At 35.6% G+C, this 27,991-nt stretch overlaps 2 protein-coding genes across 3 annotated transcripts in view; one reads left to right on the forward strand and one right to left on the reverse strand.

Annotated features, from left to right (window-relative positions):
- LOC138123847 (uncharacterized) overlaps positions 1-829 on the forward strand; it is a 63,975-nt gene extending 63,146 nt beyond the window's left edge. Inside the window, 1 exon segment of the mRNA XM_069038679.1 lies at positions 589-829. Coding sequence (XP_068894780.1) covers positions 589-741 — 153 coding nt within the window. The 3' untranslated portion in view covers positions 742-829.
- Positions 816-27,919, reverse strand: LOC138123841 (synaptic vesicle membrane protein VAT-1 homolog-like). 2 transcript variants are annotated; one of them, XM_069038662.1, is made up of 7 exons: positions 27,570-27,919; positions 17,028-17,157; positions 15,179-15,394; positions 2,439-2,750; positions 2,187-2,381; positions 1,902-2,133; positions 816-1,757 (listed from the first exon to the last, which is right to left on the reverse strand). In XM_069038662.1, the coding sequence occupies exons 1-7, from the start codon at positions 27,824-27,826 to the stop codon at positions 1,729-1,731; spliced, it is 1,371 nt and encodes a 456-aa protein (XP_068894763.1). In that variant the 5' UTR covers positions 27,827-27,919; the 3' UTR covers positions 816-1,728. The 2 variants fall into 2 exon arrangements, with proteins under 2 accessions (XP_068894763.1, XP_068894764.1); XM_069038663.1 differs by having other exon boundaries at positions 1,858-2,133.
- Between the last annotated feature and the right edge of the window lie 72 nt (positions 27,920-27,991).

Below are 27,991 nucleotides of genomic sequence, written 5' to 3' on the forward strand. Positions count from 1 at the left end.
AAAGTAACTAGATAATTATTTTATATTTAAAAAAAATAAATGTTTGAAGCAGAAATAGAAAAAAAATAGCATGTCACACTCGTTTCAATAGACTGTCTTGTGCAACTCGTATAACGATATATCGGGTGTTCATTTAAATTTATTTTCCGTGGAGGGAGAAAAGACTGGAGATGGCACTAATTCAAATACGTGTACCAGCCCGCGAAAACTACAGAGTCATAAAAGGTTTCTGAATATAGATGCTAGGCCAATGGCTTCCTTCGCCTTCCTTCCACACGCATTGTGCTTCTTTATCTAGCGCATTGTGGACTGGGTCATAAAAGGTTGTTGCACGTGCTTTTAGAGGGTACGGATTTTTAACATGGGAAGCATAGGAAATGCCATCTCCAGTCTTTTCTCCCTCCACGTTATTTTCAAAGTAGGCTGTTTAAATTTAACCTCACTTTTTGCGTTGTGTTTTTATTCTGCAGATTGACGAGTGGTGCGTTCACAATCGACTCTTGAACGCCAACTTTGAGGATAAATTCAAATGAAGACCCGATACTATTTTGGATTTGTGTAACTTTTGTTTGATTTAAATTGTTTTAGTCATCTGCACAGTACGGGAATCTGAACGAATCTTTTTCTAAATTGAACGACAATCACCAAGGAATGTGGATACTGCTCGGTATAGTAATCGACAGAATTGCTTTTTTCATCTACTTGGGTCTAGTGGTTTACGCATATTGCATTACTTATTAAACTTATCTGGATGAGATCTTTTGTATCTGTTAATTAAGAGCGGAAATTTCTGCCTTGGAGGAAATAAAAGAGTGTTTAAGATTGGCAATCATACAATTTATTATACAGGCTTTCAAACGAACAATATGCATAGCGTTAACACATCAGTCTTACATTTATATATAAGCGGTAAATAGCAATATAATATATTTTAGCTTATCATAAAGATTATACATTCCTATCAACAAAATCATTTTTAAAATATAAACTTACTTGTCGTTTTATACCATCTTACATTTCATTTATGAAAATATATCGCACACAAACTTTACACTATTCAACTAAAGTAATTAGACACGGAAGTGAATTTGAAAGCAACTATAACGAGAACTGAATCACATTGATTTCGTAGTGTCGGAAAGCGACAAGCTTACAGACTTAGGTTTTCACTGATATGCTTGAAAAGTAGCAAGTTATAGCAAAAATTGCGCGATAAAAAAATTTAAGTAGAATTATTTGTCCCCATTTGAAAATTTTACGTAAAAACCTAACTAAGCTTGGAAAAATATCTTGTATAAAACGCTACCTAATGATTTTTTTTTGGTCTGATTCACACAGATATGTGCTCCTGATTTTTAAGAATATGGAAAGATGTGCTACCTCGAAAATTCGCATGTGAAGGGGTCGCAATTTTCAATATAGCACCGACGTCTTAATTAATAAACACTTTAAAACTTATACAGTAACAAATCGACAATAAAATTAAAAATACAACTGGAAGAAACAAATCATAAAATTATGTATCGTAGTGGTCTCTTTTGACTGTTCGTTCTAGACTATTTCCTTACACAATATTAAAATTAACACAGCTCAGATTAATGAATGGTAGATTAATTTGAGATCTGTCCTTAAACAACATATAAGTTAGTTAACGTAGCAATATATGATCAAACACAAAGGCTAAAATTTTGACAAAAATTGAATTGTTCAACGCAATACTTAAGCGATTCAACTCGAACCCTCTTTCTCCTTAGAATCTGGAAAAAACAACACGTTTCAACAGAGCACGCTTTACCGGCACCGATAGTCTAAGAAGCAGAAGAACGTACAAAGAAAAAAAATGTGCAATAAAATTACCTTTTTTGTAAAAAAAACTTTGTACTAGTGTTATCTCTATTTACCGGAATCTCCAGCCGAATCTCCATTAGTAAGTTGTTCATCCTTCTTCTCCTCTTTCTTCTCTTCCTCTTTCTTTTCGTCTTCTTTCTTCTCCTCAGAAGACTGCTTCTTCTTGTCTTCTTTGCTCTTGCCCTTGGCCGGAGTGGCCGGTTTTGGCTTTGGTTCTAAACTGGGGTCCAAAATAAGTTTCCCCACATTCTTCCTGTCGTGCATCTTTTGCATGGCCTCGGCAACCTACGACAGAGCAATTTATTACCAACTCCACAGTTCTGCTTCTTCATTCTTACATCTTCGAGGGCCCAAGTCGAATCAAGAAGGGGTTTGATCTTCTTCTCTTGCAACAGAGAGAAGACTTTCTGCACGGCCTTCTCCACGAATTCAGTTCCACCCTGTTGGAACAAGAGCCGGCGCAAGTTGAAACCGGACAGTGTTCGGTTCTCGTCGAAGAGTTTCAATGGAGAAACTTTGTCTACTTGCCACCACTAGTAGGAAAGCAAAATTGAAGAAACACCAAGCTGAGGGTGGTGTGAAAGACTTACGGAACGAGCAGCGCTGAAGAAGCTCTTGGTCTCCCCTGTCACCACGTTGGAAGAGCCGTACAGGATGTACCTGCCCATGGGCTTGAGTAGGCTGTAGCCCTTGTTGCATTCCTCTCCGCAAAGGCAGTCTAAGACAATATCGACGCCGTCTGGAGAAATTTTGCGAATTTCGCTGGAGTAGTCGCTGCCGCGCTCCAACAGATGATCGACGGGCGATTGCGCGTTCTTTAGGGCCTCGTGCTTGCCCTTGGAGCAGATCCCGAAGATGGTGACGTCGGGGACGGTTTTTGCCAATTGCACCACCGCCTGGCCCTGAATCGAATAACATCACTTTAGCGAGGTTGGCGGCGAAATGTAATAAACGAACTCGACAAACTAAATTCAATTACCACCAGATAAGATTAAGTGGGAAAAATAACGGAACCAACTACCCCCGTCACTTGTTTTTCTTTTCTAAATTAATAGCGTGCAAAAAGTGATGTTTCACAACGTCTGACGCTAAAATAAACTTTGTGAAGATTCCCACACGGCGGCCGTCCCGTCTTGGATGAAATTAAACGTTAAATTGAGTTGTTTCGAGCAATCTCAGTTGCATTAGGCTCGTTTATATAATTGAGGCTTGAATTAACAAGTTCATTTCAACAGATGGAGTTAGGTGCAGTGTGGGATCAGATATAGCCGTTATTTGCAGTTAACGAGGATAGAATAATAAATGAAAACTCATTAAAAGCTGTTTATTCGGACCACAAACCTCCGCGGGAGTTTATTTTGATTGAAGTATTTGTTTCGATGTTTTCGACTCGCGGATCTGTGAAAACCAATAAGTGGTGGTGTTACGGATTCTGCATAAGATTCAATTTATAAAATAAAGTTAAAAATAAATTCCGAATGATGTTATTATGAGCTAAAAGTCAAATAAGCTTTCTTGAATCAGGACTTTATTCGATTTTTTTATTTAGCAACCAATCAGCGTCGGTCACACTAGCATCGATCTCTCCAACTCGAAAATTCCTGTTTTCCAAAAAATATCACTACGATGCTTCTTATCAGTATGGAAGGAAAATATTGTTAGGGATCAAAAAACTAATTTTACAGTGTATTTCACGATTGATAATGGACCCGACGGCATTGAAAATGCAACCCACAATACATTGCCAAAAAAGCCGGGTATTAAACTTAAAATATTCGGCTTTTTTTGACAGTGTATTGTGGGTTGCATTTTCAACGCCGTCGGGGTCATTATCACTCGTGAAATACCCTGTATATAACTGCAAAAAACATCTGTTACTTTTTTTAATGTGTTGCGTTTAAAAATCTGTCTATAAATTATTATCAGTCTTTGTCATACGTTATTCTAAATAAAATCAAATTAATGAAGATCGAAAAATAAAAGGGTAGGGGCTTGATGATTCAATTACTTCCATCGTTTCGCCCTTACGTCAATGAGTAGCCGTCATTAGATTATTCGCATCTCTCAGAATCGATCAAAATACCTCCCCAGTTTTCAGATTGTACATTTTTAAATTAACACAATTTTAAGTTGACAAATTTTGAAATTATTGTGCATGTATTGTTGCAAAAAAACTGTCAGAATAAAATTGTCACATTTTTACAATTTTTCTATAGTGTGAAACCTTCTTACGAGAGATAGGTTAGAATTATTGTCAAAATTCAATGGCATTTTTAGAAATCACTTGATAGGTATTGTCAATTGTCAAGTAGACAATTAATTGACAAATGGATAAAACCAAATTTACATTAGGAAAATTTTCTTTTCCCGTTTTTTTCGCAACCAACTGTATCTGTAATCTCCAGCTCTGAGCTGAACCATTTTCCTGAGAAATTCTTGAAAATTTCTGCGGTATAATATTGGGCGATTCAAAAAGATTGTGGATAAAATTGGGATCTGTTGGAAACACTCATTGTGCGGTCAATCGGTCATACCCAGTTATAACGTTATACACTACTTTAGACCTACGTTCATTGTTTTTTTTTTAAGTTGGTGTAAGATTGTGTTAAAGGCCTAAGGTACTTCTAATAATTCTAAAAGTAATTCAACTGCCACCTTCAATTATGCTTCGAAATATTCTCTTCGGTCACTGCCCAAATTGTTGTATCCTTGAGCAAATCATCCCTCGGTGAAACTCTTTCAAATTGTACAGCCGCCCGCAAAAGAATCGAGCCTACCCCTCTGTAAAGAAATAATCACTAATCTATCTTTCGACAAAGGCAGCTGACCACTGTCATAAACACAGTTCGATATATGAGAGCAGTGCTATTATTTTTTTGTCCTCTATTTAAACGGTGTTGATTGACAAATGAAAAACTGTGTAGTTTTTTTTTACAGTGTTTTTCTTTTCCTTTTATTCGTTTGTCAGTTGTCTTTCACGATTTGTCAAATGACTTTCCAATTTTTTAAATGTCAAAATGATATGTCAAATGAAATTCCCCTTTTCTCAAATTACTTTCACTTTATACAAAATGCTTTTCTTATTAATTTAATTGATTTTCATTGTCACAATGGGAAAGTCAATTGACAAAAAATAATGAATTACATTTGACAAAAAAGAAATTTGTTCTACAAATCATCCCTTACTAGCAAAATAAATGGGAAAATCAATAGAGAAATTGTGAAACACAATTGACAAAAGGAGAAAAGCAAAAGAAAAACACTGTAATGCATTTCAACGTTTAATAACGAATATAATTCGGTTGCGTTTTTGAAAATTGTTATACAATGACGTTTATTGCTTAAAAAAAATTATATGATTACGAATAACAAATAAACAAAAATCAATACGTTAATACATAGTATAACGGGTGTTTTTTTTTAATTTGGCGTCGAAGTTGGCGTTGCAGAGTCGATTGTGAAAGCACCACCGGATTACAACTCTTATCGGTTGTTTAAATCTAACCTCATTTTTTGCGTTGTTTGTGTTTTTAATCTACAATTTAAAAATTCAGTGTTTTTAAGACGAATGGTTCATTCACAATCGACTCTTCAAGGCCAACTTCGACGCCAAATAAAAAAAAACCTTTATTATTCAATGAGCGGATAATGATGGCTATTACTCCCGAGGATTATTTTATGTCACGAGCCGCAGGCGAGTGGCGTAATTCATTGGAACGAGTAATCAACATTATCCGCTTTTTCTACAATTATCATGAGAAATTATTGATAAATAAGTTTCATTATTAAACAAAGTGAAATTAACGTTTGAAAATTACATTTTAAGGTACCAGATTCTTCATTAAAAGCAGAGCAAAGTCTTTCGACAAATTTTTTAAGAGTGACATTTTTTTAAATTATTATAAAATAATAATTATTCTCTAATTTTCCCTCGTTAAGTTATTTTCACTTTAAATGTTAATAGAAAATTAATTTATTATTTGATTTTCTTTAGATTTATTAGATTTATTTTCTGTCTGTCTTAAAAATAAAAAGAGAACGCACGCTTCAACTTGCTTATCTATCATGGAAAGAATGTATGCATTGATGAATGTATGATTCTTTGGTGCGGCCGATTTATCATCATTTAGAAATTAGACAGAACATACAAGGTAGACGTCACAAATACAGAATGAATTGTAGATGCTAACCAAGTGCAGTCATTCTAAAATTTGCAATATACAGGGTATTTCACGAGAATAATCAGCCCGACGGAACTGAAAATGCAACACAATACATTTGCAACGTGGACATTGTTTTTTGCAGCTACTTTCCTTTTAAAAGAACAGCTACTTTTAATTCGATATTTAAATTTCGGAAATAGTTAGAAAGGTTGCGCCAGCGTCATTTGAATGAGAAATGACAGGTCTCTGAATTGCACATCGGTGTGTATCTCTACGTCGAGAAACAAAGTTGTGGTGCGTGTTTATATTCACATTTTAATTTATTACTAAGAAACCCCTTCAGTAGTATCTGGGTTTTAACCCAGATAGTGAGCTGTGCAGTTTCGTAAATTTTGACATAAACGTCATTCGTTTGGCTAAATGAAACGTTTTTAGAAAAATGTTTTTTGTTCGACACTGTCAGAATTTGAGAATTTTCTCCTATGTGAACGGATTTTGATAAATGTCACCACTTGTCAAAACGAAACGTCAAATTAATTTTAAAGATTTTAAGCGATTTGGAGACTTTAAGGAGCTCGTCGAACAAAAAAACGTTGTATTCAACTCGTTCGTGTGACAATTGGGCTTTTTTGGCACTCGTGGGCCAACCAAATTTACACAAGAACTCGTCAAATAAACTACTACCTATTATGCAATTAATGTAATGAATGTTCAAAATGCCGTCCCTCGCTTCTTTCACAAGCTTGAATTCGTGCCGAAGCGATCTTTTGACGCTCAGTAACATTCCTGGAATAATAAATCTGCACATATAGATCAAAATTTACGAAAGTAAAGTGATTCAAGGGGAATCTTTTTTATCACTGTGTTTTTATGCACCTTGGTTTTTTTTTGCGAGTTCAAACATCATAAACAGTCCACCCGCTCAAACCTTTAAAATCACTTTTTATTTCTTCTTAACAATAAACTTCAAAAACACTAAAAACAACATTTTAGGAATCTTAGTCGAAGGAGATCCTAAATAAACGCCGCAAATTCTTGCATTATGATTGAGCTTCGTCTATCTAAATACATATCGGGTGTTCATAAATTTATCCTCATAGTTGGCGTTGTTCGATTGTGAACGTACAGTTGCGGCCGTTGAAAACTTAGACACTTTGACAACGCCAAACTTTTGGCTTTGTAAATGGTACTGAAAGTGACGTTTCTCAAAATGTCACTCAAACATTATTCACATTAATTTCTCTCGCAATGGCTCTTATACTCACACCGTCCCTCGGTCAAACACATTTTTGCAAATCAGATAATTGCGGCATTTCAAAAGTTACGCGCGATTCTGACCTAATATGTCAAATACTGACACTGACTTTATAATCCTTGATGAAAATCCTGTTTACGCTAATCAAATTTCCGAATTTATACAGAGTGTTTAAATCTTTCCTGTCTGAGATTTCAACGGCCGCAACTGTACCACTCGTCCGTCTGCAGAGTAAAAACATAAACAACGCAAAAAGTGAGGTTAGATTTAAATAGCTGATCCGTGATCGGTAATCCGTGGGGCGTTCACAATCGAGTCTTCAACGCCAACTTTGAGGAGAAATTTAAATGAACACCGATGTATGTATCTAAACGGATGTTTGAAAAAAAAGTGGGACCTCACGATTTTTTCAAAGAAAATATTCACTTGACTTGTTTATATCTACATAGTTGCTGATCAGACACAGCCATCACACACTTTTTATTAAATCATAACGTTTGACAAAAATTGGGTAGTCTTTGAAAACTGCAAGGTATCATCTCAGTGGTTTGATAAGGGTCATCTTGCAAGACGTGACCAAAGACCATCTCTCCATCTATAAATATCTTGTCAATTGTGAGTCTGTGTGTGATGTGTTTTGTAATAGTAATTTATTTAACGAGTTCGTGTGTAAATTGTGCTTTTTTTTGACATGAGTGGGCAACGTTTTTTTGTTCGACGAGCCCTTTAAAAGCTCCAAATCGCTTAAAATGTTTAAAATTAGCTTGACGTTTCGTTCTGACAAGTTGTGACATTTATCAAAATCCGTTCACACAGAGGAAAATTCTCAAATTCTGAGTGTCGAACAAAAAAAAAAATCTAACGTCTTAATTTTTTGTTTAAAAAAAAGTCATGCCCCCCCAACTAATACACTTGGAATAATATCATTCTGATTACGGTGTAAATCCAAATTTTATCAGATAATTTAATCCTTATCGGGCGTGCTGAAACTCTAATGACTTTACGAGAAGGTTGTTCTGATCACCGATTCTCAATAATATTTAAGTTATCGGCGCTTAACCATCTTACCGAAACTAACAACGTAAAATATTTCTGACACTATATCAAAATGATATCTAGCTATTAACATTCATCGTATCGACATCAAGCTACACTTTCCCTATCAAAAACACGAGTATGCAATTTTCCACCCCTCGTGCGTGTTGCGACTTTCATTACACACATTTCCAATGATTTGTACTGCACGTAATTCTATTTTTCTCAACTAATTAGACAGGATTGTCCTTATCGTCCTTTCTGTGATTTCAAACAACATTAGTTTCGTCTGTACATTCGAGCGTGACGCAGCGCCGTCCCCGGCCCCGTCTTTAATATGTACAAAGTAAATCGTTCAACTCTGGTAAAACCGTCGCTCCAGAAAAACACTTGGGCCAAATTGGATCAAGAAAAATGAATTCCGGATGTGAAATATTAAAATAATGAAGACTGGTCGCGAATGTGTGTTGAGTGAGTTAGACTGTCTGGCGGACGTGAGCGGAAATTTAAAAGGGTCGTCGCACAAACCCCCTTTTCGGACCCGCCGCCAGGAACGACGCTGTTTTATTACTGCGTGTGTCGACGATCAATACCTGCGTCGTCTGGCCGCGTCGGATCGTTTGCCTATAGTAACACCCACTCCACGCCGCCGCCGGTCACGTGTGCGACGCCGCCGACGGAAATATGTATCTTCTTCTTTTTGGGTACGATTCAGAGGGATTTGGTGGCAAAAAGGGGTGACTAGTTTGGGAAGGTCCCGAAAGGTCGCCGACCCCCGTCTGGCAGCGAAAGTGCCATGTGCAGACCTGACCTTGCGCCAAAAGGGAACTTCGCCGTGTTAGGGCGGCATTAAGGAAGTTTAAAAAAAGTAAAAGTAACACGCTTCTAGGTTGGGTTCGGCTAATCGAAGAATTAATCCGAGTTGGAAGTCGAGACGTTTGACAAACTGCACGACAGGGGTTACAGTCTCGAAGCATTTAAGTTAAATTAAATATAAAAAACTGGTATGGATCGTTCGTTCTTTGGTACTTGTTATTCTTGACGTTTATTAGTGTGGTGCTGTAACACCTCGGAATAAAGCCGGCTTAGAACGGCGACCAATGAAAGAGTTATTAACAAAATTAAATCTCCCATGCTGGTGGTGTCAGATTTCAGCTTCATATTGGTTTCATTTAAGCGGACTTGAACATCCGACATGGTTAGGATCACGGCAGGATTAATTTATTAATGGTGGTAAAACCTTGAATTATTTTCATTTGAAATCTTTGATGCTATCCCAGAAACCACCAGAAACCACTTCTTACTTATAAAAGATAAAATCTTATTTCAAGGCAAGGCTTGGTATTGTCCCAGTCAGTTTTCATTTTGCATCAAGTCTGAAAAGCTTTTCAAAAGAAAATACAGCCTCATGCTAGCCACAGAAAATTTGCATAACAGCTATTACCGAGATGAAAAATAAGTCAATTCCAAGACAATTTTTGCGGGAAATGTTATAAATCATTTTCCTCACTAAGCAAGATGATTTGCAACTTCACACCGACTGAATTCGAGATATTAATTTAATTTGCGTATGTTCCAGTTACATAACTCGCTTAATTTGCATTCAATAATGGATAAAATCTATTGTACGCTGTCTTTTATAATTGCTGCTCCTGAGTTCACCTATCAATCGCATAAAAAAATTCCCTGTGTTTAAAATGTTTCAATAAAAACAAGCTTGCAGTTTGCCGATTAAAATTTTATGATCTGTGAAATGTTGCTGATGTTTGTTTAAACATAATTTTTTTAATGAAAATTAAAAACCTAATTAAACGTGTAACTTTTTTATCGCCATCTGCTTCAAGAGCGCCACCCTTAAAACAATTAAATTAACTCTTCATTATTTCATTACGAGCCGTTCTCTCTTAAGTCTTTCACTTTTCTAATTTTTTATGGCCTCACAAAAAATAATTGAAGAGGTTTACAAACAGCCCCGCTATGTTCTCTCTTGGATTCTCGCCTCTCATTGTCAGGGAAAATACAATTTGAATAATTAGTTACAATTACAGTACCGTGGAAAAATGTTATGAAAACCTATTAAAAATATTTATTTTGAGATGTTTCACAGAAGCACAATTTCAAGATGTTGAAATTGCTTTGCTGCTCCACATAACAACATCGTAAAAGACATTTAAGGAAATATTCTACCATTATGCATAGTATGTTTTATGTCCAACAAATGTCCTTTCCGTGTTCAAAATTTTGTAAGATGTTGCAGACAATGTGGACTTTAATAATGTGTAGGAAGACCCAACATGTTCTCAAACTTAATATACTTACACGTAAATTGCATAGAAAATGTTTACAAACTAATATGTATACAGGATATTTCACGAGTGATAATGACGATGAGCACGACGGAATTGAAAATGCAACCCACAATACATTTCCAAAAAGCTAGATAATTATGTAAATTAAAATTATCCAGCTTTTTTTCGAAATGTTTTGTGGGTTGCATTTTCAATTCCGTCGAGTTAATTATCACTCGTTAAATACCCCGTATATCAAAAGCATTTATAAAATTAAAAAGACCGAAAAAACGTATAATCGGGTTTTTTTTAATCAAAGAACCACCAACACTATTTTACACCCAAAATAGAGCTGGCAACATTGTACACTTTTGTACTTTTGACCTCCGGTGAAAAATCTCATCATATAAAAATTGAGGTTATGTAGAGTGTTCGGGATCTAATGGGGGCTCATGGAATGTTAGGAACCTAATGGGGGCTGCAGGGTTTGTTCGCCCTAATGGAGGCTTCACTGTTTTTTGGATAAGTATAGGCGCGCGAATGAACACACCGTATTGCTGTATGTATACCTAAGACGTTTATTTACTTTGTGAAACTTGAATATTGAAAACTAATTGGAGTCTCGACGTATGTACAGTCGCGAGCAATAAATTTTGGTCGTCAAAGTCATTCTTTGACGCAATCGAAAATGCTCTATTCAAAAACAGTCGTAAATATCATAACCTATCATCATGTTGTATGACATTGTCATTTTTTTCTCATTCTTTTGACACTTTGTTGACATGGGCATAATTAAGCTGGGAATTTTTTTAAATCTGTGACAATCTAAGCAAATTTTGAAATGACATTGACGACCAAAATTTATTGCTCGCGACAGTAATTGTATTCAAATTTTTATCTCAGATTATTATATAGAATCTGTCATTATCAGCTGTTCCAGTGATTTTGGGACACATGTATTTACTGAGTCTTGGAACGTTTTAAATTTACTACAAAGTCTGTCTTTTTTATCAAAAAACCATCAACACCGCAATTTACACCAAAAATAGAGCTGGCAACATTGTACAGGGTCCGGCAATTAAATAAAAGTGTCGAAATTTTTCACACTTACCTGGGTATTGGTAAGGTACATTTCCTAATTTTTTGTTAATTTTTCACTTACAAACAAAGTGAAAGAAAAATAAAAAGTAAATTTCAACCAAAAAGTCAAATTCTGATTTTTATACTGACCTACCCAGATTCACTTTTATGTGACAAATCTAGCCAACAGAGACGGAAAAAGTCACCATAGTTTTATTGCCAACTCAAACGGTAACTGTTGCTCACGCGGTATTTTCAAGCAACATTGTGTTTGTTTTTTTATCATTTCATCCCATTGATTGAAAACAAACTCAAATTTTATAACATATTTAACCTGATCGATAAAATAAACAAGGAAAATAAAAATTCTATTAAAAAGTATTGACAGAAAGAAATCTAATTGTGCGCCTTTGACAACAACATAATATTCTATACTATTCTAATAGAAAATTTAAGTGTTTAATATTCTCGGTAAATTGTAAAATGTTTCACCAGAAAAATTAAATGAAGTTATAAACAATAGCACAGTTTCCGGTGGTTCTGCTAATAATAAATATCTTAACTGAAGTTCAGAACACATTAATTCTTATTTAGTTAATGATGTAAATCTTGAATAAGATGTTTTGCAACTTTTATGTAAATATGGCAGAATCATGTGCAGGTGTTGGTAAATACGAGACAAATTGCGTTTTTAATTTTAATAATAGTTCCTCGTAAATCAAAAACAATTGAAACATGGTATCATAAAAAATGAGATAAAGCAAGCAACAAAACAAAATTTGTGCTGTTACTAATAATAAAGAAAATGCAACGATAAAATGTAATTTTGATTAATTAATATTGTTTCCTTGTCAGTTAAATCAAAATTTTGAAAAAGGTGTGTCGCTCAAAGAATTCAAAAGTTATCTTCTTCCATTTTAATCAAATAGAAACCTAAAATACAAATTTTAAGTGGCACTCTACCACTGAAATTTAATTATTTTATGGCTACTGCCAATCCGAAATATTTACTTTAAACTGTTAATTTTCCAATGTCCATCCTACAAAAATATTTATAATAACGTAGAATAAATAAAGATTAATATGTATAAGAAAAAATAGAGCAGCCTCTGTATAAAATAAACAGCGGAAAGTAAACAGAGTTGACAAAGCGGTGTGTGTTCATGCATTATTGTAGCGAGTCCCTTGTCTAAACATTTTACAACCCTTCAGTGCTAGCCACCGCCTGCACTGCTCTTCCGTATCGTATGTGCATTTCATTGCCGCATAAATCACCCCTAGTGGCTCGTATAAATTTTTATCTCGGCGGTATTGAAAGCAGAGCGTTTCAGTGGCGAATACCATCTGGAAAAAACCGGTGATGGTTTTAGCAGGTCGTAATGAGACGGAAGAATTTCCATGTATTAATTTTAAGGGTGAGCGGAGACGCTGTCCGTCCATATGGTGCGGTCGGGACATCGCCGAGCGGCGTCTGGACGCGCCCCTAGTCCTAATCAATATGAATCTTAAAGCAGCCAGACTCGGAGACGCCGTCGCGGCGCCAGTGACACAAACGGGAAACACGCCAGTGCAAACACCCACAACCTGTTGCTGGGGACGGCGACGGAGGCGGCGCTTCATTATTAAGCGAACGCAACTGGCAGCGCGACGCCACGTTCCCGACTCGTTAACCATATCAGTTGGCATAACAAGGAAACACAATACGACCTCCATAAAAGTAAGAATCGAATTGTATTCCGCTGATAAGAGAGGAGAAATCGTTGCAAATACAATACATAATAAAGTGAGTCAGTTTATGACAAATAACCACGAGACGTCTCACCACCACCGGGCTACCGCACTCCTGACCCTGTAATTTCACATTTTATCAAAGAGGAGGTGGAACACAAAGAGAACAAATATAGAACTTAAATTCAAAACAAACATTGGGGTCCCGAATTTTACGGGCTTAAAGTAACTTTTATAAAACACAAATTTTAAATTTGTAGATGAAGTACATTTTTTTTAATTTTATCTACAAGAACCATATCAGAGAAAAAATATTTAACAAGTTAGGGCAATAACATTACGAATTTATAAACTTCTCCAGCTCCAACTAGTCAGGCACTCGGCTTTGCCTCGTGCCTTAAGCCTAGTTTTCGCGCTGTAAAATATCTCTACCGTACTTTAATGTAAATAAATATTCTGCAACAGTTTTCTTTCTATTAATCTTTTCCTGACTGTATTTATTTTATTTTCATTTTTTTGTTAACAAGGTAAAACTTTGTAAATTCCAAATATGTACTAAAAATGGACCCTGATTATTGATTGGTAAAAAATTATTGCTCCTCTTTTTATCAGGATAGCATGATAAAAACTTGGAACTTTCTTTTTGCAAAAGAATATTTTATTTTATATTTATTTTTGAAGCTACAACAACAATGGTGCAATATTGCGATGTTTAAATAATTCACTTCACAATTAAATTAAAACTACAGTTAATTTCAAAATTATAGAGTACACCTCAAAAATCAAGAAGTCGATTTATTACAATTTTTTCCACATGTAAAGATGCCTTTTTGAAATTTGAGCGTCATATTTTTTATATAGGTTAGGTAAGTTTGACAACATAAAATGTCGCTGATATTTTAGAACACCATAATATTGTCTGTTTTATCCTCTGCACGGTGCTCTTCGCGATGGGCTACGATTTGGATCGAACATCCTTCTTCTAATTTGGAAAGAATGAGCACTTTCACGTTTTCGGTTAAATTAGGCATTTTGTTTGTCAAAATTGACATTGATCTTTGACAAAAAATGTAAGTGCAATTCACACTGTAGAAAATTAGGTGTACTCTATAATTTTGAAATTCACTGTACATATGTTGCTTTTAGTTCCACGAGCAATTATTACTTAAAAATGTATTAAAACGTCGAGGGAATTAATTTCTTCACAGAAAAAGCATTTCTGCTATCGTAAGCAATCCCTAGCAACAAATTCGTTTATAGAAGTCGGTGTGTTTTTATTGATTAATTTATTTATACCGCAGAGCAGTCAATTAAACAAAATATTTTGAAACAATTCAGCCGATAAGTGAATCACGCGAATTGGTAAAAACCGATTATCTTAATCTCACTCACTCCATCGCTGTAAAAAATCCAAGTCTTTTACTCACTGGAAATTCGCAATTTTTTATGGTCCTTACTTAACATGTCACGTGTTTCTTGTATAATATAAATGGAAATCACTCATTTCCATAATTTTGCATATTTTTTTATATTTAGAAATGCTTCCCTTCGGACCCCGCTGGCGAAAATAATTTCGAATTATCCTAAAAACAGTTTCAAAATGCGAAACTTCGACGCAGTTTGAAAGTAATTTAATTCCCTAAGGCTGCTCGAAACAGTCTTTACAGAAAAATACAAGAGGGAGCGTATTTTTAAAACTGTACGTTATTCAATTTGCACATAAGACAAAGGGACGGGCAAACTGGGTTAGTAAAAACGCGTGTCGACTTTTATTAACTTACCACTCCTCCTCCTACTGAGTGCACCAAGATGGATTTTCCCTTGGACAACCCCGCCAGTTCGAAGAGTAAGATGTAGGCCACTGTGTAATTCATTGTGATGGTAGCAGCGTCTAGATGGGAAACATCCTTGGGGAGTTTGAACACATATTTTGCAGGGACGGCCACCAGTTCAGCCCAGGCTCTGTACTCCGGCAAAGCCACCACTTGGTCTCCCACCTATAAATTTCAAAAACACCTGAGTATCCCGCATCCAACCACAAGTTCAGATGTGTCATTATCATTAAATTATCAAGACTCGTGGATGAAAAAATCGAAATGAGAGTTGGAACAGTTGGAACGTGTTTAAATGAAGTGGAACAGATTAGAAGACGAGTGCTTGTAGCAATACCGCCTGGAAAAAATTGAAAAAGTTCAGATGCAGCTTTGTTTAGTTGAAATTGAATTGTAGTCGGACTATAAATACAGACTTTTCTTTATCTTCAATTTCTCGGCTGTCTGGCACAACAATCGACCCATACTCCGGAGTCATGTTTTCGTCTTTCGCCATCAGGATTAAAATCCAGCCTGGCTGCCTTAATCTTTCTCGTCTGAGATGAATTTTTCATGTGCATTATTGGTTGCTGTGGTCGTTAATCCGTTCGACGACGAATTTATAAATAAATTTAATAAACGTCAATACGTGTTTACACTCCGGGGCTCGCCGCGTCGGCCTGGTTCGGTAATCCTCTTGATCAGGATCATCGATAGAAGGTTAATTTAATTAAGCACTAAACCAATTAAATCTAACGTTGGAATCAAAAACCGCGTTGTCAAATGTCTTCTGCGAACAAAGCCCGTCGATGGCGGGGCGTAATCGATATTGGGAATTTTAGTGACGGTGTGTGCACACATGATCACGCTGCCCATTACCCTCCGGACTTCCATTACTTATTGCCTAATCTATTATTTATCGGCCGACCAATAAACAAGCGAGGGCGAGGAATTTTGAGATGTAAAATTGTGTAAAACCCGGGATTTTGAGCTCGAGATAATTTAAGCTCCGGTTCTCGGAGTGTCTTCGATCCTAAATCATTTATAGACGGCCAGATGGGATTCACCCCCGGCCCCGGCCCATTAACCCCACCACATTACCCGGATATAAAATGTAGTTCAACTTGTTCCGGGGGATTTTTACGAGCACCAGCTCTGCCTGGTAACAAGTTTTCCACATTCAAGGTCGCCAAAATGGAAATTCGACACGCAGACGGAGAAGTCGTCTTGGGAAAAGTTTCCTTTCGACAAATGAAATTTGAGTTAGGGCGGCGGCGGCGGCGGCGTTTCCACGTCATTTGTGCGGAGAACACGAATTAAAAGGGACGAGTAATGTGGAAATAATTTATTCGGGGCGAAGTGGGAACAGTTTAAGCTGGGGAAAATCGCGTCGAAATAAATATGGATTAGAAGGGACGTCGATGACAAAGGAGCAGGTGAAAAACGTAATGAAAAGTGCGCTAGTGATTATTAATCCGCCGTGGGAGTCGTTCATTTTTGATAAAATAACTCCGGAATGATTAAAACTCCTCGTTGCTCATCACGATGGAAAAACAATGCCGAACCACAAACTTCCTCCAAATTCAATTGCTGCGGAGACTAAACTCGATATCGGGCAAAAAGGTGTTGCGACTACATCCCTCGAAGACCCTTTTCACGAATTTCCAAGTCGACGTGGAATGTCAAGTCGTTAAAATTTAACAGTACATTGAACCACGAAATTTAAAAACACAAAAAATAATAATTACTCGGTGCAAGAGTTCTGGGAATTCCCTACTAGATCATCTTGATTAGCATAAAATTGGTATGGATCGCTTACCGAAAAACCTTCGACACCTTCACCCACTTGTTCTATCTCCCCTGCACATTCAAAACCAAGAATGAACGGGCATTTCGGGGGTGAATCGATGGCTCCTTGGCGCACCATCAAGTCCTGGAAGTTCAGGCCGCTGAAACGAAAAGAAAAGATTCCATTATCACGGTTTTTAAAGTTCATCAAACTTGGTGCTGAGTGAAACCGATTCAATTAAATTCGCGAATGGGACACGGATCGTTATGGACCATTTGGCATCCTATTACAACCAAAGTTTTACGTAATAAAACTGTCGCAGTGTATTATTGCCGCTTTTATTAGCACTTGCTCTTCTTAATGTGAATTATCACAACAAAACCGCTCCCATTACAGATATGCATCTGGCGAGTTTTGTTAATGATAAGCGAAATCTCAATGGGATTCCTTGGATTAAAAATTGACATTTTCGGTCTCGTATACGCACTTTTTTAAAAATAGACTGAAGCTCTTTGTTAAATTGTTTTTTTTTTTATCGCGTGTGGTTTACGGTAATGAAACCGTAACAGTAATTATCTAGCGTTTTTGATATTTGAATAACGATCGAAATGTAATGGTTACGTTCAATTTATTACCTCCACGTTAAATTTTGATAAAGAGATCGATGTGATTAATTTTAAAAAATATGTACATAATTATTATTCTCAAAGTAGGCACTGCGAGTATCTTCTTGATTAAGTTTACTTTCACGATATTGGGGACTGCCAATACAGCTGCAACATACCATTATTGTTTGTTGAATTCAATTCTGTTGCAAAAAGCGTCAATAGAACGTGTTTCGATTGCATTTTGAAAGCTGCAGGCACGTGCCAGCTGTATCTGTGCTTTCGTACGTGCGGTTATCAGAGAATTATTATACTCGATAAAAGAAACAAGAGAGCTTTAATTGCAACTGGATATTGTACTGCAAAAACAAAATCAGAGTAATGTGTTGTATTTATTACAAATATTATCATCGCGAAATAATTAACAAATAAAAAATATGTTACTTCACAATTTTAATGAATTTTTAGGATTCCGTACGATTCGTTATCTGTTTTTGTACAATATTTACATCTGTGATTACACAATACAATTATAAATATTTATAAGTGCGACGGTTAAAATAAGAATTAGTATTGGCGTTTGTTTTACATTTAATGCTCGGTTTCTGGACCGGCGCAATAACTAACTGCCCAGTTAAATCAAGCGTTGCTATAGAAACGCTAGAAAGTAACCAATCACATTACATGATTTTTGTACATATTCATCGGAGAGTTAACTACTCGTAACTGGCCCGATAAAATTGTTTCCAAAAACCGGGCCTAATAAGTCAACAAAAAATGTGGCAACGTGATATGTACATATTGTGATAATGGAAAGATGAATTTCAAAAGTTAATGAATTTTAATAACAATTGGTGCAATACAACAGATTTTGATAAAAATTATTTATGATGATGCAATTGCAACACCTATTAATAAAAAAAGTTTATTTTTTAATATGTAGTTAGCAACAATATGTTAGCGGATTTATTTATTTACTAAAGTAAACTATAACGTAAATAGATTTTTTTTAAATCCGTTCAAATGCCACCCAGTAAATTTTTCTGTGAAACCTAAAATTACTGTTTTTGTGAATGTTGCCTAACATGATTTTTTCGATAAGGAGCTAATTATGTATGTACATACTATCTTTTATTTTTTGTTTTTCCTCAACACTACCAATAAGAGACAGATTTAAAAAAAAAACACAAACATAAAAATTCTGTACTATAAAATAGGTAATCTTTTATTTTTTGTTTTCACTAGTACCTACAGTGACCTTACTGTTAGGCAACCCACCGAAAATTAATTTAATTTAAAACATATTTTTTCTCACTCACGATTGAAGTCATATTTTTCATTGCCATTTTAGTTTGAAAAATGTCACTTTGACGCACTAGTGCGGAAATAACCTTTCTTTTCGCACGGGTATGAAAAATAGTTATTTACATTACCAGATGCGTAAGTGAACTTTTTTTGCCAAGGAGGTAGTTCAAGACCCGAGGCGACAGCCGAGGGCCTTGAAACCTCCGCGGTGAAAGAAGAAACTTGCGCATCGTGTATTGTATTAAATTTTTCCTACTACGAAGCACCAACATTTTATAATGTTAAAAAAAAATAGCAAAAATCGTGCCGTATCGCGACCGTCCTTGGATCTTGGAAGTAAAAACCATAGCAACAGCTTTTACAAACATTTTATTTTTCGTCTTAAAACCGCGTGAATTGTGTAAGTGCGTGTAATCCGTAGTAATGTTAGTTTGATAATTTGCGGTTATTGGTATTTATGCAACAAGTCTTCCCGCAAAATATGGAATGTGACGGAATTGAAAGAGCCGCTGGAATTACGTTAGGCTCATTGTCGCCTGTCAAGTCGGGTGAGCGATATAACCTAACTTTCCAACAATTCATAAATCACAATAAATGTGAATAAGTAGATTAATTTTCCTTTGTTGTATTCAATTGGACTAATTAAACTACATATTATTATAAAATGTGTTGCTGTTTTCCATTTAATGATTTGGGTAGGTACCTCAATCGAAATTGTCACAAAATAAAATAAATTCTCCTCGTCCCGTAAGGAATCTCCTAGTCGCGTAAGTATTTTACTTTCGTAGCTAGCAACCACACGCAAGATAGGTTTCACTTTCGATTACAAGTGTGTTGCTAGGGCAGTAGATGAAACTTTCTAGATACGTAGTAGGAAAAAAATTATAAGATAAATTATCAAATCACAATTTATTGGAATCTTGAAAACATATTGATAATTAAAAAGCATTGTTTGTAAACAAACAATAGAAACAAACTTTCATTACCTTAATTACAGTCATTTCTTAGATAATAGGTTTAATTACGAATTCAAAATCTGTTATTTTAACATTTTATAGAAGGAATTATAAAAGGAAATGTCAAAATATTTCAATGTTTTTTTAATATTTAAACGTTCATAAAAAAATCTTGTGTAATTCTTGCGTGAAAACTGAGGTTAAGGCAATTACCTATATAAATTGTAGAACGAGTTGTAACAAGCTTTAAGTACTTTTCACGCAAGTATCAAAATAGCCAAGTATGTATTGGTCTTTAAACTTTAGAAAATTACTTTTTATTAAATATACAAGATGTGCCACCGAGTGTCCCACCAAAGATTTGCGTTTTTGCGGAAGTCCTTGTTTATTGTTGTTCCACAGTTTAGTATAAACCTTAAAAGATTGAATTCACAAAATAAGACTGGAGGTATTTGAGTGACGCGAGATTAATCTCCACCCTTTATTTAAATGATCTATCTATTAAGCTTCACAAAAATCGGTCCATTAATAGTTGTAAAAGAGATATCGTGCGTTCATTTAAATTTATCCTTAAAGTTGGCATTGAAGACTCGATGATTGTGAACGCACTATAGGGATAACGAATCACGGATCATGTGTAATCTTGCGCTTTTTTTACCTTTTACACGAGTGGTGCGTTCTCAATCGACTCTCCAACGCCAACTTTTTAAATGAACGCACGATATAAGACCTAAAAGTCTTAGGTGGGACACCCTGTATGAGTTTTTTTAAATTCTATTTATTTCCTTAAATATTTTGATGTTTTTTTTTGGTTAAGTAATGAAAAACACAATAATTATAAATAATTATACTCCATAAACACTACAAAAAAATTGTTTAACCTAGAAATGTAGTTGTTAGTAACAATCTTCTTAGACAAACTTTCTTTTCACAAATCATTAAGAACAGAAACCCATCTTTTCAAAGAACTGAATAATTTACAAGTTTTAATTGAATTTTTTTAAAACATGCATAATATTTAGAAATACTGACACATTTTTACTAGATTAAAGGAAACAGATAACGAGATAAATTACTAATTCAGGAATTACGTCAAAATGTGCTGATAAAAAAATATAATCCGGAAATTCGGAAAGGAGTCAGAGTAATAACATTTTCCACGTCAAATTCGTTGATACCGTTATTAACGCTGAAAGCAAGTACTTTTCAATTTGTTTGAATGGTACAAATGGATTTAAAAAGCCCGTCATTAATAAATAATATCAATTGAATGCTTTTTAAAATTTATACGGGTGAGTGAAGTTTTACCGCCCGAGCGAAAACACCCACTTCTAATCAATTTAAAATTCTCCAAAAATTCAGGAAAGATTGTGTATCACTGTAGAACAGTCAGTAAAAATTTCAAAATTTTTAATGAAACAGGTAAAGATTTTGTTTTAATTTAATAACCGCTACATTAATTTACATAATTTTTCAATGAGTCCTTTCAAACATTTAGGAAAAATTTGGTGTCATTGAAATCATGAAAACATCACCAGTTTTTGAAATAAATGGGATTTGATATTAAAGTGCAAAATTTAGCTATGATTTATTGTTAAATTGGGCGGTCAGTTCCACAAAAGAAGTTGACGTAGGTTATTTATGGTACTTAAGAATTACTAGAAAAATGGTCAACAGATGTTTCCCAACAATGAGATATTTATTTATGACACTGCAGTTGTAAATCTTGGTCATTTTTCGCTCTTAATGTTAAAATTGGAATAATTCAAAAACGAATAATTATCTTTTGATGCGAATTTCATAAATGTGTGCTTTGAATTAATTGTGAATTATGAGCGTGTACGAAAATAGTTACTTATTTAACGAGTTCGTGTGTAAATTGGGCTTTTTTTGGTATGAGTGGGCCAGATTAAAACGTGAGCGAAACGAGCGTTTTAAAGGCCCACGAGTGCCAAAAAAAGTCCAATTTACACAAGAACGAGTTGAATACAAGGTTTTTTTGTTCGACGACCCCCTTATAGGCCCCAAATCGCATAAAATCTTTAAAATTAACTTGACGTTTCGTTTTGACAAGTTGTCACATTTATCAAAATCCGTTCACAAAGGAGAAAATTCTCAAATTCTGACAGTGTCGAAAAAAAAAATGTTTTTACTCAAAATCGATTTTTTTTATTTTATGACTCTGAATTAAGTGATAAGGGAAAATTGATTACACACATTTGAAGTCTTATATCAAGGGAATGTAACCCTAAAGTTTCGTAATTTTTACTAATTTTTCAATAGGGTCAATCGTGCGGGCGGTAAAACTTCACTCACCAGGTACAAATGTACAACAAATTTTGAAAGGAACACTTTGAATCCATTACAATAAGACAAATCTATTGCAATTTACATAAAAAAACACGGTTTCCCTGTTTTTTACTATTCTTCTTAATGTGTGAGCAGTATATTTTTTTTGTCTGACATGAAAAATTTCCAGCATAAGTGTTGTTCAGTTTTAGAATCGAAATTCGTCAACCCGTCACACAAATAATTCAACATTTCTTTGCGCATCTGAAGGAAGAGATAAGACTTAGGAAGACACGGACATACATATCATGCATACAAATGTGTGAATATTGTAAAACCTGTGACCACGCATGAAAACTTCCGCTACTCGTAGTTTTAAGTTTTAACGTGATTTTTATTGTCGCTTTTCCAAATCAATAGTCCATCCATATCGAACCAATTATATTAAATAAAACCCCGAGATCAAGTGGAAAACTGGATTAAATATGTATTAGGCTTTAGTGTGAGTTGAAAAGTTCTACAGCATCGAGTGGTTTTACCAATTTACGTGAATAGAGAAAACCGAAACCGTATATCCGCAATAACGTCCCCTTTCGGGTTAAGTGAGTGTGCAAAAAATCCCCTAAACCCTAACAAATATAGTCGAGAACCCCTTTCCCTACCAGCAGTGATTTATTTAGGCGCTGAGTAACTCACGATATTAATCACTAATCATAAATCGTGAGGGGATCGGTTCAAGTCCAACAACAGATTTGGAACGCGTCCAAATCTAACAAGTTGTCCATAAAGCTCATCTTTGTCTCTACGAAATGACTAATAGGATTAAGTTTAACGCGTTAGCAAACACAATTTTCCCGCTAATAAAAACTTTCCTTGAGTCATCCTTTAAGGACAATTAAATTCTTCAGCAGTTGAGTGGAAAAGTGTCGTCGCAGCCGGTTCGCACTATCCAATGTACCAATAGGTAACTTGCAAATTAATTAAACTTCAATCAAGCTCTAAAATTGTTCCGCACCGATTGACTTCAACATAGTTGAAAGCTCGCCGGGTACAGTTCTTCGTAAATAAAACAGAAGAGAAATAATCTAATATCGGGTGCCAGTATCGTAAATTACGACATCCGGTCACGCCACGATTAATAACAAACAAGAGGGGGTTCGTCACAAATAAGTGCTTTTTATTAGAACTTAGAAAAATGCCGGGGGCATGAAATGACCAACCATTAAACCTGGGTAACGAGATTCACATTCCGCACATGTTCCCCAATTTTTCTAATCATTATTATTTTTGTTTATGCTGTTACAACAAATTACGAGCTATTTGTGAAGCGAGTATACAAACCGTTTAATAATATAAACAATTTGTTCGAGTGATGCTGATAACTCCAAAAATAAAACTGTCTTTTACTTATATAGTAAATTAACAACAGGCCGACACAAAAATTTCAGATATTTCCTGTTTACGAAAGACGTATGGACGTATGGCTTTCCTCACCCTCGGCTCCCACCATTTTATTGACCCAATCGATACATGGACAAATAAATGAACAATGGTCATGCGAACGCCACCGTCTGACAGCTGGCGTTGTGGCATTTTGACAAATCGGAAATCGATGAAACAGAATTGTGACCAACACCCTGTACAACACGCACTCCGACTGTTTTCCAAAAAAAAAAAATCAAACGGACACACTCTGTATATATTTTTGATAAATTAAAACCTATAAACAATATTTGTTTTTCAGGGGTGTTGAAAAATGTTGTTCATTATGAAGTTAAATGTGTATTAGCCTTAAATATAGCTGTGATACGAATGGGGTGGGTCTCCGCTCGCCCTTACCAACTGCACCCTCACCCCTGCTAGATTTAGTAATTTTGAATAATTGCCATACGAAAAATGATGGCATGGCAATTAATAAAACCGAGACGCGATAATTGCAATTTACTTTCTGGGTGTCCGCAAATCCTCATTCTAGGTTAACGAGACAGCAAGACATGGCGCCGCACAGACCGGAAGTGCATTTACCCCTTGCATTTTGCCAGACAGAAGGGTAAAAATAGAAAATGCAACTTGAGAAAATCCATTCTGATTTCTCCACGTATTGTAGATTTTATTTCAAAGCAAAGAACGTGAATCACAATGTACTAAAATCTACAACAATTCTAATTAATTGATTAAATATTAGTTGGAGTCTCAACTGTACCCGGTTTATTGATTACGCGCTGGATACGCGACCCTCGACATTAACTTCTTCGCTCTGGTAAAGCCATTCGGGCAAATAAAAAAATAATTCATTTAAGAGATTTCTCGAAGGTTGTTTTTTTTGCCGTATTCGGTCATTTTCATTAGCAAAATCAAATATTGAGCTTCTCTTCCAGCAAAAGGAAAAAACAATTTAATTAATCTAGACCTGAATCATTGGAGATTTCTGGGGAAAAACTCATTGAAGTCGTCTGTTCGGCTCGTTTAACTGAAATTCCAGCCTAAAAAATTCGTAAATATTTACTCAAATGAAACGTAAATTTTACCCGATTGCAGTGTTAAATTTTACAATCACAATAATCGTATTCTTGTTCCAGTTCCCCGACAGTAAACTTGAAAATTCGTTGAAATTTTTCGGTACCAAGCTGTCTCACCACGATTATTTTATCTGAAGGATAAACCAATAAACTTTATTATTTACCTAAACACTCTCAATAAACTCGTTCTAGGTTTATGTTTCCGTCGATACTGCAGCTAGAAGAAAATGTCGCATCACATAAAATTGTTCCCGATGTTTCTTTCATCACAATTGATTATTTGGCGGTTCATTTATTGACCACGGGGTGAGAAACTGAACACAAGAATTCCTTGCCAGAACCGATTTAATTTTATTTTATCTGATTGGCGCGAGTATGTGAGCGGAAAATCTTGAAAAGTGTGAGAAAATTTAATAGAAATGTTCTTGGATCTGGTTCGCTGAGTGACCAAGACTTTGTTGCACAAACTCACGAATAATAAGGAAACTTCTAGTATTCCCTCAAATTACAACGGAAGCGTCGATAGATAAACATTTAATTCTGACATCTGCTCGTGCTCGGTGCATCGTAATTGCTTCTTCAGCCGCAAAGAAAGTGTACATATCAGTTTGGAAATTAATGCAGAACTCATTAAATGCAACAGGCGGATACCGAGACTATTATATTAATTAGAGGAAGCTACAAAAACACAATAAAACAGATTGCTCACAAAATAAAGGAGTACAATAAATTAATAATAATTATGATCTAAATTCGAGGCTTAACGCTACAATGATTACCGTTAGACCTGTTTTTAGTGCTGAAATGCAATCTATTAAAATTAATAAAATCAGATAGATTTGCTTTCTCGAACTGTAACAGTTTCCGGTTGAATGAGTCACTGCAGCATCAGAATGTAGAATGCAAGTCTCAATTAGTTGTTTCTGGTTGCTACGAAAAATCGAAACATGAAGCGATAGAGAGTTCATGGACACAATAAACACAAAAACCGGAAGCGTCCCTATCTTTCAGATATTTTTTGAATGTTTGACTACCTGAAATCTTGTAGGAATTCAAATGAAGCTAACTCGACGGAACGACAGAGTTGTCATTTCCCCTAAAATAACTAGTAAAACATCACCGGAAAGACATCTCTCTCCCTCTCTATTGTTGCATTTAATTTCCACTTTCATTTTGCTTTTTAAATAATTTCACATCGGTATGTCTGCTGAAACTAGGCGTATTTCCTGTTTGAATCACCCATCACTGAATTTGGTGTGCGTAGTTATCGTGATGTTTGTGTACATCGATTCATGAAATAACAAAGAACTTTACCACATTGTACACGAAAATTAGGATTTTTGTTTTTGTGTATATTTAGAGATAACATTTTAGGTGAAAGATAAAAAACGCATCAATACATTTTGCTCGAACGTTTGCAGTATCTATTCAAATTATAATGACCTGTGTTCCAGTTTTATTTACTTTTTATCATAATTTATGTACAAATTAATATAGCGATGGTGGTGGCTGCATGAGCGATATTGTCCGCCGATAATAATTTCAATGAATTGACGACAAGCTCAGTTTCGGACATCCTCGGGCGGAATACAATTAAATTTCATAAAAATGCGCCTCTACGACCTCTGCTATCAACGGGAGATAAACAAAAACCTTAGAGACAAACATGTTTTGCGTTGGTTTGCCTTCGACTGGGAAATTTCCTGAATCTAACAAATCGTTAAAGCTTTACGCACTGATGCGCGAATCAAATTTCGAAGCAAGAAACGATGTTGAGGTGATTCTGGCAAAATTATCGCATTCTCGAACGATCTTTCACACACACAAAAAAATGCTTTCAGCCCAACCATCTGCCTAAGAAGGGCGGAATCGATAAAATATGGCACATCTGTTAGAAAAAATTGAAAACACCAACAGCTACGTCGATGATTTGTGAACCGCAATTTTGTGCTTGTTTTTAAAAAAATCAATTTCAATTTTTTTTCCAATTTGTAACTTCTTACACCAAGCCACTAAATTAACTGAAGATCAAAGAACACCTGAGAATCTTTGCTCAGATTTGCTTTGACGTTTATTAAACATTCACGTCAAGCGGACATTTCCATCAATCTGACAACAGTCGCATCCTTAAAGCCTTTTTATAAAAAATATTATAACGACGTCTATTTTTAGGCCTTCGGGGTTTACTTTTTCGAATATATTCCACATCGAAGAATTGAAACATTTTATGAGAGAAATTTATGACGTAAAAATAAGATATTTGCGATGAACTGCGTGATAAAATAGTTCATTAAACTTGGCAGTAAACAATAAATTAATGTCGTTAATTGTAACAAGCAATATGAGCGGTTAAAGAGCCGGAGGAAGGCAGAGACAGGTGACGGACATTAAAATATCCAGTTTTAAAGGAAAGTGACCAACAGGCAATGATCAAGCAGAATCTTTTTTGTCTGTTTTTTCTTAACTAATCGTAAAACTGTGTAGTGCTCGATGGCTGCGATAATAACGACGGTTTTTGCTTCTCTCCTTTGATTGTTCCAATTAAAGCGACATTCTTCGCATTAAAAATGCCATGTTTAAAACGAATTAATTAACACCGCTTACAATAATTACTCACATCTTCGTAATTGTACTGGTTTCGAATTGAATAACAAGCACAAGAATTAGGAAAAAAAATTGTGTTTAATTTTTTTATTTGGAGAAGATGGGCCAAAGCTGTAAAAATTTCCGGCGACAGAGAAATGTGATTGGTACAATAAAAGTGTCATAGAGAGCGTAAATAGGGCGTGAATTGATTTTTTAACAAGCCGAGTGGGTATATCCGTCCTCTGGATTTTAAACCGGCGAATTCATTACTATTTTAAAAAGGAAACCAAAAATCAATAAAGAAAAACTCACCATGCCTTGACTCTGATCAGAAGCTCGCCTTCGTTGACCGTGGGCTCGGGTTTCTTAAGTATTTTGACAGATTTCAGCCCTCCGAAGCCGGTCAAGACTACAGCCCTCATCTCCTTGGGGGCTTCTTTTTCTTGTTCAGCAACAGGTTCGGCCTCGCCGGTCCCGTTTTCTTTGACGTCCTTGTTTTCCTCGGCGGCCACTTCGGGCTTTTGGTCCTCTTGGGTGGAAGTGGGGGCGGCTTCAGCTTGTTCAGACATGGTGTACGTTGGTTTGAGCACTCGCGGTAGGTACGACGGTTATGCACTTTATACCGGCCGGCTTCTCGTTGAACAATGAAGAATGTAACAGGTGCTCGCCGCGTTTAGGGCGCGCCAGTCGCGGGCGCAAGCGCGATAACGCAAATAAGAGCAAAACCACCCCGT

The sequence above is a fragment of the Tenebrio molitor genome, chromosome 2, assembly GCF_963966145.1.
Source record: "Tenebrio molitor chromosome 2, icTenMoli1.1, whole genome shotgun sequence".
In the NCBI taxonomy this organism is placed as follows: domain Eukaryota; kingdom Metazoa; phylum Arthropoda; class Insecta; order Coleoptera; family Tenebrionidae; genus Tenebrio; species Tenebrio molitor.